Here is a 13,112-nt window from a genome sequence, read left to right as displayed (position 1 = left end):
CGCGAGATCGTAACCATCCGCCGGGCTTCCCTAGAAACCAACGAAAGCTTGCTAGAGCGCCCTTCCTCCGGGTCTTCCCACCTCTGCCAAGTTGTTAAATACACTCTCGAAACCCTAGAATGCTGCATTCAAGCTTGGGGTTCTTGGAGACTTCGGTCCTTAAGTGCACACACACCCACAGATCTGAATGGAGGTCTCCGGGGGTGTTTGGAAGATCGCCCCTGCTGGGTTCCGTGTTTCCCCTCCCAACCAGTCGACCTCCAAGCCAGCCTGCAGCGAACTTTGTAAAATTACATCTGACTGTGTCGCTCCCCTATTAAAAACCCTGCCGTATTTCCACATTTCTCTGTAAAACGTAACTCCTTGGCATTCAAGTTGGCATTCAAGGTCTTCCATTTGTGTGGTTTCCGCCCTGTGCCTCTCAAATATTGCTCCGTTTGCATGGAATGCTCATCCCCATCCCCACTCCCTCCCCCTTGTTAACCTCTCCAAGACAGAACACTTCAAGCATTACTTTTCCCCACAAGCCTTCCCTGAACCTCCAGCCTGGGTTAGAATCTACTTATTCTCAATACTTAATACCTGCAGAACTTCTTGAGGCTAATTAGTCACTCAACAGCATTACCTACTGTGTGCTGGGTATGGGGGATAGGAGGATGAATAAGACAAAGTCTCTGCCCTCGGTTTCTATGCAGAAGATGGACGTTGGCCAAATAATTCCAAGTGTAGTAAGGACTCTACAGGAAGCAAACACACAGAAGAGAATCCCGCCCGATTCAAAGGCTTCGCCAAAGAAGTGGCAACTAGAAGCTAAGAAAAGGAGTGGGGGATAGGATAGGAGCTGGAGCCTTCTAGGCGGGAAGAAGAGTATGCACCAAGTCTTTGGGCACCCAAGAATTGAAGTAAAGTTCTAGTGAGTCTGAAGGCAAATAGTGAAATGGAGAGGGGTGAGGTGTAAGATGAAGCCTTCTCCAAATTCAACTTTCTACCCCACCCTCCCCCACCCCCGCCCCGTCCTAACAGCAGCCTGGCACACAATAGGCCTCACTGAATACTTCGGTGAACGGTGTCCTTGAAACATGATGGGCTCTTCATAGGAGTTTACAATCCCATAAACTGCTACTTCCTTGTCAATATGGCAAACTCCCACTCATCTTTGAAGGTCCTTCACATTTTTCTCTTCAGCGAGGGCTGCACCCAATAACCACTCCCTTCCAAGGGGGTTATTCAGTTATTCACTCATCTTACTATGCTGCCGGAACACTTATATATCTATTGTTTTCCCTTTCATATATGTATATGTATATGTATTCATATATATATATATATATATATATATATATATATATATCACAATCTTTTTTTACTAGACTCTAAGATTCTCAAGCACAGAAACTAGATCTGAGTCCTGGTATATGCTTGTACACATTTGTAGAGCAGATGGACAGAAGCCCTCTTTTTCCTTTTTCACAAGCATCTATTCCAAAGCCTTCCCACAGCAGGAGACCCTGCCAGTGGTGACTTTCACTGTTCCCAGTGGAGTCTCCTCACTGACTGAATCAGGGCAAGCAGGCCTTGCCTTTTGCTAGAAGTGGGGTTCCAGCCATAACCTGGCCCCTCCCTACCTCTTCTCCATCACTCATGCTAGATTTACCCTTTTGCTAACTCACTTGGCTCCAGTCACATAAACCTCTTACTGTTCCTCAGATATGCCAAGCTTATTCTCACCTTAGGCCTCTACAGTTCTGTCTCGAACACTTTTCCTCCAGATTTTCAAATGGCTAATCCTTTCTCCCCATTCAAGATTCATCTCAAGTATTATTTCCTCAGAGATGCTCCCCCTATCCACATGAAAGAAACCCCCAACCACAGCCACACTCTCTACTGCATCATCTTGCCCTATTTATTTCATTATCTGAAATTATCTTCTTGACTTACTTGCTTACCATTTTTACACTCTTAAAAGCTCCATAGCAGCCAAGATTTTTGTCTGTTTTGTTCACTACTGCATCTCCAATACCCAGAATGGTGCCAGGCATGTAATAGAGCCCAAGAAATACTTGATAAGAGAATGAACACAACCAAAGTGGGTCTTGGTGATCTTGAGTGTGAGTATCCAGGCACACTTTCTCTGAGGAAGAACAAAAGTTTACCAGATGTAATCCCAACTTCCAAATTATGCCCTGGCCTCTGAAGACTGAGACTCAGGTTTGAGTCCTAGCTCTGCCACCAGCTTCCCCACGTAACTTCATTTCTGAAAGATAATTTGGTGAAATCGAAAGGACGTGAGCTTTGGAATCTGGTACTTACCAGCTATGTGACTTTGAGTAAATCATTTAAGTTCTCTAAGCTTTTGTTCTTTCGTTTGTCAGAGGGAGACATTATTATTGATTCCCACTGGACTGATATATAAAGAGACATAAGGATTATAAGCAATTACTGAATGTTAGTTCTCTTTTCTTTCCTTTCTGAATCTTAGTTCCCCCGTTCGTAGAATGGGAGAATTAAGTATCTTTTTCAGAAGTGGGAAATACAGCTCTTCATACAAAATATCTTAGTTTTTAAATTTTTTATTTATTTTTGTATGTAGGCTTCACACCCAGCAGAGAGCTTGAATCGAGACCTTGAGAAGCTGAGATCAAGAGTCGGAGGCCTAACCAACTGAGCCACCCAGGTGCCCCCATAAAATACCTCTCAATTCTTAAATGTGGCAAATTAAAATGTGTAAAAGACCTGTATTTTTTAAAACTAATTAAAAAAAAAAAAAAAAAGTAAAAACACCCTGAGAGTCAAACAAGATACTTCTGTGGACTGGGTTTGACCCGTGGGACTACTAATTTCCCACTTAGGCTATTACTTGTCAGGGACGCTATGCGAATTCTTACTGTATAACTTGCGCAAATCGGTTTTATCTCCCTCAAGTTCTGATAGCTGATCTGTAAAATGGACCCACCTTTGTGCAGATCAAAGATCATGTGTGTAAAACACTTAGCATAATGCTGGCGCATAGTAGGCACGCCACACCCTAAGTGGCTGCGGTAGCTTGGGTGGCTGTTGATTTGCGAAGTACATATTCAAGGGGCAAGACATCCCAGACACCAGGAGACTGGGAGGGCGACGCCGGGAAAGGAGAAAAAATAGGAGAGGAGGAAAAAAGAGGGAAGGGAAGAGGTGAGCAGGCAACCGGGTCCGCCCTCCAGGCGGGGCGCCAGCGAGAGGCCCAGGCCGGGGCGGGAGCGCACGTGGCCTATTTTGGGCGGAGCAGACGCGCTTGGCCGCAGCGGAGATCTCCGAGGCGGCCACAGGAGACGATCCTTGAAGGTAGGCAACAACTGGACTGCGAAGACCTTGGACGCCGGGATGGGGTGGCCGGGGATTCCTGGGAGTTGGGGTACAGCGGAGGGCGCCCGATCTGGGCTCGCCACCCTCCCGGGGCAGTTCTGGCCGGACGCCTGGGTCCTCTGGGCCCCTCCTCCTCGTGGGCGGGGTTAGGTGACCTGACCAATGACTGGCCGTCTGCGAGGCCCCGCCCCACCCCGCCCCCGGAGCCGCGGCCTCGCAGAGTGCCCAACCGCCCGGCGCCCTGGCCAGGGGCTGTGCGAGCGCCGAATCTGCGGCTGGTGAGTGCGCACCCCACCGGGGTCTCCGCCCCGATCCCGCCCCCAGACCATGCCCTAGAGCTCAGGGCCTCTGGCCCAGACGCGGGGGAGTGACTCAGCGTGGGGAGGGTGCCGACTTGCTGGGGCTGGAGATTCGTACTGCACAGGGCCTTGAATGCCGGGATGAGTGGGGAGAACGAGTGTCTTCGGAGCTGGTCCTGGGGCGTGGGGCTGGGCTGGGCTGGGTGGAGGGAAGAGGGCAGACCCAGAGACCAGGGCAGAGCGGGAGAAGCCCAGGCTTCACCGACTTGCTGGGGTCAGGGCCACGGGGCGGGGTGGGAGTGGGTGCAAGTCCTGAGCTTTTGACCCAGCCCCTCACCCCAGAACACCAAGATGCCTGGTGAACAGCAGACAGAGGAGGAGGAAGAGGAAGAGATGCAAGAGGAGATGGTGCTGCTGGTGAAGGGTGAGGAAGATGAGGGTGAGGAGAAATATGAGGTGGTGAAACTCAAGATCCCCATGGACAACAAGGAGGTACGTGTCCCACACCAGGGGGCCTGGTTTCTCTTATGTCTGGTCGGGTCCAGCCACCCTCAGACAAACCATCAATCCAGCCTAAACTTTTCTCTGCATCTTAGACCTTGAATCTCAAGTTGGTGGCCCATCCTTCTGCTCTATTGCCCATGCTGCCATCATACAGATGTCACACTTGCTCTGCCAGGCTCTGTGCTGGGTGCTGGACAGGGAATGCTCTCCTTGGTTCCCCCGGTTCCCCGTGGAGCTCGAGGACGAGCGGGATTAAACTGACAAGTAACCACACAGCTACAATCCAGTGTGATGGGTGCAGGCACAGGAGGTGTGGAAGTCCAGAGCTGGGAACTTAATGCACACTTAGGGGTGAGGAGGGGGTGGTTAGGTAGGCAACAGCATTAGGAACACCTGACTCTTTGTAGCATTTGCTATGCACCAGACACTGTTCTAAGTACCGCAAATCTGTACCGTAGTTAGGATTTGTTCCATTTCACAGGTGAGGAAACTGAGGCCCAGGAAACTGGACGGTTTGGTGACTGGCCCAAGGTCTCAAAGTTAGGAAAGGGATGGCTTAGCTGAGGCCAGTGGGGGTCTGAGATTTAAAAGGAATGGCCCCTTATGTGGCCCAGGGGAGTGGGTGGGGCACTGGGAGAAGGGAAGGCACTGGGAGAAGTAGTTCAATCAGGCTGTAGCATGGATGAGAGCAGGGTGGCTGGCAGCCCGGGGCGGGGGAACCTCTGGTTTTACCCTGAGGGTTTTGAAGGTTTAAAGAAAGGAATTTTTAGGAGATCTCAGTATGAGTTAGATTTCCCCACTGGAGATCCTAACTGCCACCAGGTATATATTTCCACTTCCAGAACCCTAGAACTCTCACCCCAAGCCAGAGGAGCCCTGAGCCCAACTGGAGGGCTCCTGTTGGGCGGGGTTTCTGGGCCCAGGCTCCCTCTCATTTCGTTCTGCTAGGGGCCAGTTCTCTGGGAAAGACAGTTCTGCTGCCCCCTAGTGGGTGTGGTGGGCCTTAGGGGGCGGGGGCTGGCTGCTTTGGCAACTGCTTCCAGTCAAAATAACTGTTTAGTTCCGTTTTCCTCAGGCCTCCTTTGGCCTGTCATCCTAGTTCAGCCTGTGTCTTCTGGCTCTGTGGATCCCCTCATCTCCACCTTTGACCTATAATTTAAGACCCCAGACTCCAGGGCTTGGTGTAGACTTCCAACTCTATCACTTTTCAGCTGTGTGACCTTGGGCAAGCTTCTTAACCTCTTTGTGGCTCAGTTTCCTCATTTGTAAAAGGGAGATCATAACAGCACTCACTTCCTGAGGTTGTGGGGACTAAGTGAGTTAATACATGTAAAGAGTCAGAACTGTGTCTGGTGCATAATAAACACGACGTAAGTATATGCTGCTGACCTTCATTCTTCTCCCTGGGGTTCAGGACCGGACACTAGGTAATCCTTTTGGAGATGTTTCAAGTCCTTTCTATCAAAGAACTTTGTGGGCTGAAACCTGGGGCTGGGAGTGGACAGAGAAGCCAACGGAGGCCTAGACAGAGGACGGAGAGCAGACAACTCAAGGCAATGGGGAAGGCTTCAGGGAGATGACTTGGTCCTTCAAGACTTGGTGATTGGTAAATGGAGGAGGAGAAAGGCCTCCCAGAAGGAAATAGCAAACGCAAAGGCTCAGAGGAGACGAGGCCAGAGAAGTAGGCGGAGCCAAAGTGTAAAAGGCATTGGAAGCCAACATAGAAATTTAGACATAGTCTCAAATCGGAGGAGGGACATAAGTGATTTTCTCTTTAGAAGAAACACTGGCTGCCGTGGGGTACCAAGCCAGGTAAGGCTGGTAGCCTAGTCTCAGGTTTTGACAGCAATGAGGAAAAGAGGGAGAGAAGGGGACATTTGTGAATCCCGATTGGACTGGCTGGAGGTAAGGATGAGAATATGGGGAGTGGGCATGTCTAGTCATCAAAGGTATGTAGGGCTAGACTCTAAATGGTATCATGTAGCAGTGAAAAGCATTGGTTCCAATCCTAACTGCCAGTCACCAGCTTTGCCTTGGCTTTCTCGTCTGTATAGAGGAGTCATGAGAGTTAAAATCCTTGACTGCCCACCTGAAAGGTATCATCTGGGTTACTGGATTTGGGGGGGTGGCGGGGGTTGGGATTGAGGATGACACACAGACATCCCACGAACTGTGCCTGCAGCATAGCTCATTAACTTGCTGTGTGGTCTCCCTGAGTCTCAGTTTCTATGAAATAGTGACCTCAAAAGCTCTTCCCAGTGCTAACATTCTGTGACTCTTAGCTATCACCCAGGCTCATGGCCAGTCATTGTCCAAAATAGGCCTTAATTATGCTGCACTCAGGGCCTGGAGTATCCTGTCACTGCCCATCAAAATCCAATCTATCTTTAATGAATAGAAAAGATTTTCTCAGAGGGCTCTATGCACATCCAATCCTCTCTCTCTTTGCTTAAACCCTTGAGTGGTTTTCTGTTTCCTTCAGGATAAAGTCTCAGCTCCCTAAGCCTGGCATTCAGAGCTCCTCACCATCTGACCTCATGTCCTGGCTTATCTCTAATCACTCAGCTCCTATCCCAAGCCCTGACTTCAAACACACCTGACCCTTTCTCATCTCTAAGACTTTGCCCATATGGTCTTTCAGCCTGTAACCCCCTCTTCACCTTTTCTACCTGTTTTCTTCGGGAGCTGCTCTTGTCTCTTCTAGATCAGATTTCTTAACTTTTAACATGCATACAAATCACCTGGTGATCTTGTTAAAATGGAGATTTTGATTCTGCAGGTCTGGGGTGGGACTTGAGAGTCTGCATTTCCTTCTTTCTTGTTCTTTTTTTTTTTAATATATTGTTTTTTAACGTTTATTCACTTTTGAGAGAGACAGAGACAGAGTGAGAGCGGGCCAAGGGCAGAGAGAGGGGGTCCCAGAATCCAAAGCAGGCTCCAGACTCTGAGCTGTCAGCCCAAAGCCTGATGTGGGGTTCGAACCCAGGAACTGTGAGATCATGACCTGAGCTGAAGTCAGACACCCAACTGACTGAGCCACCCAGGCACCCCATCTTTTTTTTTTTTTTTTTTTTTTTTTTACTCTTTATTTTCGAGAAAGAGACAGAGCATGAGTGGGGGAGGGGCAGAAAGGGAGACACAGAATCCGAAGCAGGCTCCAGGTTCTGAGCTGTCAGCAGAGCCCGACGCAGGGCTCAAACTCAGGATATGTAAGATCACGACCTGAGCCAAAGTCGGGCGCTTAACCACCGAGCCACCCAGGGGCCCCAAGATTCTGCATTTCTAACAGATTCCTAGTGATGCTGATGTTGATCTGTGGACCACAGTTCCTGTAGCTAGGAGCAAGAGGATAGGGTCTTGTTTTATACTTTGTACCAAAAAGAGGGGAGATTCTGATTGCTAAAAGAGTCCAGGGGAGGGAGACAAGCTGTGCAGATGATCTCAGACTTGTCAGTGAGATAGAATGGCATCATGGCAGAGAAGAGGTATTTTGGATGATGACAGACTTTCAGTTCAAATCCTGGCTCTGCCATTGATTAGCCGTGTGGCCTCGGGTAATCACTTTACTGCCGAGTCTTATTTCCTTACTCAGAAACGGAGCAGATGATACCTAACCCAAAAGGTTGTGAGAGTTTAAAATGAGAACATGGATGAAAAGCACTTAGCACAGTTCCTGGCACATAGTGAACGCTCAGTGAATGGTAGTAGTAGTTGTTGTTGTTGTTGTTGTTGTTGTTGTTGTTGTTAATTAGGAAAGTAAAGGCTGAGGAGAATATGAATTTTAAAAAGTGATTAAAAAAAATACTTAAGCAAGGGGGCGCCTGGTGGCTCCGTCAGTTAAGCATCTGACCTCGGCTCAGGTCATGATCTCACAGCTTGTGGGTTCGAGCCCCGCATCGGGTTCTCAGAGCCTGGAGCCTGCTTCGGGTTCTGCGTCTCCCTCTCTTTCTCTGCCCCTCCCCTGCTCACACTCTGTCTGTCTGTCTCTCTCTCAAAAAATGAATAAACATTTTAAAAGTTTAAAAAAAAATACTTAAGCAGGAAGACAAAAGTCACAAACTTCAGCTACCTGGATTTTCATATTATATTTGTCTCCTCATAGTACCCTCTTGGTAGAGTGCAAATGCCATTCTAATGTCTAAGTCTACTAGTTGCAGAATTAAAGGCATGGAAGGACCTTTAATGATGCCCTAGTCTGGTACTGGCCAACCCTCAGTGACCTGTGTGTCGCTCACCTGTTGTGCTCATTTATGTACTCTTTTCTTCCGATAGATTCACATCATTTTGTTAAATAAATCTGCCTTCATCTAAACAATAATGCTGATGGAATTGTGGATTTCATGTGATCTACTGTTTTTCTAATGTCCATGAAAATAAATACACAATGGTTATAAGATAGTTTCCCTACATAACACCTAGAGTACTCTTGCATGTACGGGGTGTGCATGCCTCAGGTTGGGAAATTTTTATCTCACCTAGCCTATCCCACCTTCCTTGGGACACTGAGGCAGGGGAAGGAAGTGACTTGCTTGGGGTCTTAATGAGCTAGACCCTACCTGTCTTACCAAGATTCTTCCTGGAGGGCTCCTGGCTGGCTCTGTCAGTACAGCATGTGACTCTTGATCTCAGGGTCATGAGTTTGAGGCCCCCGTTGGATGTGGAGATTACTTAAAAAAAAGAAAAGAAAAAAAATTCTTTCTGGGGCCCTGAGTCCTTAAGCTGGCAATACTAAGGTTACTCATGTGAAGATTTCCTTTCACCTGAGTCAGTGAGCCCAGCATAAGAAAGCCCTCAGGCTGGTCAGTCATCTTATAGAAGGGTGCCAAAGAAAAAATGGGCCCCAAAAATGTAAATATAATGAGAAAAATTCTCTCCACAATGGCCGACATGTTTAAACAAACACAACAGATGTCAAAACCAGGGCAAGACTGGAAAGTATGACCTTGAATTCAGACTGTGCCAAATCTGCTGTGGGGAGTTTCTTGATTTAAAGTATCAAGTTGTATTTTAACCTCGAATCCCTCTTGGAGAGTACCAGAGGCTTGGAGTCCAGCCTCTGTCACGTCTTGGCTGTTCTAGTACAGGGAAGCAATGTAGCCTACTGGTTAAGGGCGAGTGCTCTACAGTCAGTCCTGATTCCCTCTGGCTTTGTGAATCTGATCTCAATGAGCCTCTGTTTTCTCAACTATCAAAAGATAACACCCAATTCAAGGGATGACAGGAAGACTTAATACAATAATGTACATAAAGTAGCACTGTCAAAGCCTTAACTGTATCGCTATCACTGTTATCATTATATGTACGTTTAAACCAGAATTCCCATGGCTGATCATTAATTTCCCAGACTGCCTTGTTTTCCAGTTTCTGAGTTGGTTACAGAAAAGCCACTATTTACAAAGGATACTGAAGGACCTGAAGTTGCTATCCTTGCACTTCAGAAAGAAAAGAGCCTCACTGTTCTTGTCACTCACCCTTTTAAGAGTTTCTTTATCTATAAAGTGAGAATAGTAGTAACTACTTTGTGGAGATTGAATATGGGGAGCAGCTAACACTTTCTTGTCCTTAATATGTGCCAGGTATTTCATTTGGTCATGAATTAATGTGCCTGTTTGGTTCATGGTAGGTGCTCAATACCACTTCTGCTGGGGTGAGCTTTCTCTTTTCTTTTTCTTTTTTAATTTTTTTTAATGTTTTATTTTTGAGACAGAGACAGAGCATGAGCAGGGGAGGGGCACAGAGAGAGGGAGACACAGAATCTGAAGCAGGCTCCAGGCTCCGAGCTGTCACCACAGGGCCCGACGCGGGGCTCAAACTCACAAGCCGCGAGATCATGACCTGACCCGAAGTCAGACGCTTAACCGACTGAGCCACCCAGGTGCCCCACATTCTCTTTTCTAAGGAGGGAATAATGTGCCCCCAGTATTCCCCTTCACTCCGCTGTTAGTAAAAAGTTTTCTCTTCACCTGCCTCTTACAAAGCATTTCTTCTGATTTTATCTCTGGAGGCTCAGACCTCATGAAACTGGCTCATTTTCAAAACTTCCCATTTCAGGCCTTGCCTTCACAACTTAAAAAATGATAGGTGCTTGCTCTGAAAAGTTTATTAAAGAGCCTGGACTTGGTCCTGGCCTGGCTTCTAAGACACCATACCATGCCTTCCTGGCTCTCCTGCCTCACTGACTGCTCCCGTTCAGCCTTCTTTGCTAGCTGATCACCTTGCTGCCCCAGGTTCTCTCTCCCCATTCCTGGGGTGATCTCATCCAGACTCAGCTTTAAAAACCATCTATAGGCTGCCGGCTTCCCAATTAACATCTCCAAGCATAGGCTTCTTTCTTGAGCTCCAGATGTGTCAAGGAGAACCGCAGATATGCTCCAGAACAGATTTCACCTACCGCCTTGCTCCTACCGCCCTCATCTCTGTAGATGGCCACCCCACTTTTGCAGTGGCCAAACTCAAAATCTGGGCGGAGTCATTTTGACCCCTCTCTTTCATTATACCTCAGAGCCAATCTATTGTCAAATCTGTGGTCTTCAACTACACTATATACCCAGAAGCAGGCCACTTCCACTTTCCACCTGTCACCTGGGTGTGAGCCACCGTCTTCAGAGACGGCTGCAGTATAGTGGCCTCCTCTCTGGGCTCCTGCTTCTGCCCTCTCCCTTCCTTGCTTCTATTCTGAACCCCAGCAGCCTGACTCTGATCTGTTCAGGTCCCTGCTCTCAATCATCTGACATCTCCTCTTTTGGTTCCCCATCTCATTCATACTACTTGACCCTAAGCTGAGAGAGTCCCAGCAAGACCATCCCATTCATCACTCTCCCCCTCAAGCATTCTGCCCTAGGCACTTTTTCTTGCCCTTCTTGGAACTCAACAGGCAGACCCCCTGCAGGGCCTTGCTTCCTTGTGTAGCCTGTTCTCTCACCTTCTTTAGGTCCCTCTGCTCACGTTTTATCAGTAAGGTTTCTTAACAATCCTATTTAAATGAAGCCTCCCCCTCCCTGCCCCAATGCCAGCAACGTCTTATCTATTCTCCCTGTAGCAGGACTTTTTAAATTTTAACGTTGAATCCCCAGTGCCTAAACATAGTCCGGCATATCTTGCGCACTCAATAAATATTTGTCGAATTAATAACAAAAAGCTTGAGTATCACTAGGCCTTGTGATACGTGCGTTAACATACTGTCTCATTTAAAGCGCACAACCGTCCCGAGGCGGGCACCGTTGCTTTTTCAGTTTTACAACAGGGAACTGAAAGGCTGCGGCTTGCGGAGACCCGGGTCTCCGGCTCCCGCCGCCCGCAGTCAGGGCTGACGTCTCCCCCCCACCCCCCCTTCTCCCCGCAGGTCCCGAGCGAGGCGCCAGCGCCGTCGGCCGACCCGGCGCGCCCACACGCGTGCCCGGACTGCGGCCGCGCCTTCGCGCGCCGCTCCACGCTGGCGAAGCACGCACGCACGCACACGGGCGAGCGGCCCTTCGCGTGCACCGAGTGCGGCCGGCGCTTCTCACAGAAGTCGGCACTGACCAAACACGGCCGCACGCACACGGGCGAGCGGCCCTACGAGTGCCCCGAGTGCGACAAGCGCTTCTCGGCCGCCTCGAACCTGCGGCAGCATCGGCGGCGCCACACGGGCGAGAAGCCGTACGCATGCGCGCACTGCGGACGCCGCTTCGCGCAGAGCTCCAACTACGCACAGCACCTGCGCGTGCACACGGGCGAGAAGCCGTACGCGTGCCCGGACTGCGGACGCGCCTTCGGCGGCAGCTCGTGCCTGGCGCGCCACCGACGCACGCACACGGGCGAGAGGCCGTACGCCTGCGCCGACTGCGGTACGCGCTTCGCTCAGAGTTCGGCTCTGGCCAAGCACCGACGCGTGCACACCGGCGAGAAGCCGCACCGGTGCGCCGTCTGCGGTCGCCGCTTCGGCCACCGCTCCAACCTGGCGGAGCATGCGCGCACGCACACAGGGGAGCGGCCCTACCCGTGCGCCGAATGCGGCCGGCGCTTCCGCCTCAGCTCGCACTTCATCCGTCACCGTCGCGCGCACATGCGGCGTCGTCTCTATATCTGCGCTGGTTGCGGCCGGGACTTCAAGCTACCCCCTGGCGCCACGGCCGCCACTGCCACCGAGCGCTGCCCAGAGTGCGAGGGCAGCTGAGCCGCCGTTCTCGTCCCTGTGGGGCTGCTAGCGTCCGGCTGGGGGCAGGGACACGCTGGGACCCCTACCTGGGCCTGCATTACCCTGGATCTCCCCGCCCCACTGGGAAAGGGGTGGGACAGCAGGCCTGACTGCCTTGGAACTGGGAGGCCGGGAGAACGCCCTACTGCGATCCCAGGAAGCAGTGCCCACTCCCTCTCACTACAACCCCTTGGCCCGTGTTAGTGAATAAAGTGTTAAATCCTCACCCCACCCGTGCCTGTGAGTGAGGTGAGGGAGGGGAGGAGGAAAGTTGGGGTTTTCCCCAGGCTTGAGTGATATGAATGAGTTACCATGGAGCCAAGTGAGGCTATAAGCCCAAAAGGATTTCTTGCACCGGCTTTACGTGGGGGGGATTGGCCCTTGATTGTCCTCATAACTTCAGGCCTGGAAGGGTGCACAAATCCTGCACATTCTGATCAAACAGCCACTGCATTCGTTGGTAAGCAGGCATGAACTTCAGTCTAGGAGAGATCGGCTGATTTCATTTCTTAGCTTGGATGACGGGCAGAGTCAGAGATGAGGGCACAGGATGAGGAGCAGGGCAGGAATTGTGGTGACAATGGTTACGCCCCAGTCTGGACTTGTTGAGGGTGAAGTGAACGCAGAGGGGTCAGAGAGGTGATTGGAAATAGTAGTTTGGGGATACCAGGTCTGGAGTGGATGAGAGGGTACCCAAGAAGAGTTCGTGAAAGGGCAGCCACAGCTAGAAAGAAAACCAGAAGTGTCTCGTCTGGAAAATCTAGAGGAAAGTGTTTCATGGAGGGAGTGGT

At 50.1% G+C, this 13,112-nt stretch overlaps 1 protein-coding gene across 4 annotated transcripts; it reads left to right on the top strand.

Moving 5' to 3' along the window:
- Positions 1-3,175: 3,175 nt before the first annotated feature.
- ZNF771 (zinc finger protein 771) lies at positions 3,176-12,547 on the top strand. Of its 4 annotated transcripts, none has more exons than XM_023247150.2 (3): positions 3,176-3,321; positions 3,984-4,133; positions 11,488-12,547. In XM_023247150.2, the coding sequence occupies exons 2-3, from the start codon at positions 3,993-3,995 to the stop codon at positions 12,298-12,300; spliced, it is 954 nt and encodes a 317-aa protein (XP_023102918.1). In that variant the 5' UTR covers positions 3,176-3,321; positions 3,984-3,992; the 3' UTR covers positions 12,301-12,547. The 4 variants fall into 4 exon arrangements, with proteins under 4 accessions (XP_023102918.1, XP_023102919.1, XP_023102916.1 ...); XM_023247151.2 differs by having other exon boundaries at positions 3,194-3,321; positions 3,971-4,133; XM_023247148.2 differs by lacking the exon at positions 3,176-3,321 and adding an exon at positions 3,346-3,620 and having other exon boundaries at positions 3,971-4,133.
- Positions 12,548-13,112: the final 565 nt, after the last annotated feature.

Source organism: Felis catus, chromosome E3, assembly GCF_018350175.1.
Source record: "Felis catus isolate Fca126 chromosome E3, F.catus_Fca126_mat1.0, whole genome shotgun sequence".
Classification (NCBI taxonomy): domain Eukaryota; kingdom Metazoa; phylum Chordata; class Mammalia; order Carnivora; family Felidae; genus Felis; species Felis catus.
Note: the sequence above shows the minus strand (reverse complement) of the source record. Positions and strands in the feature narration are given on the sequence as shown.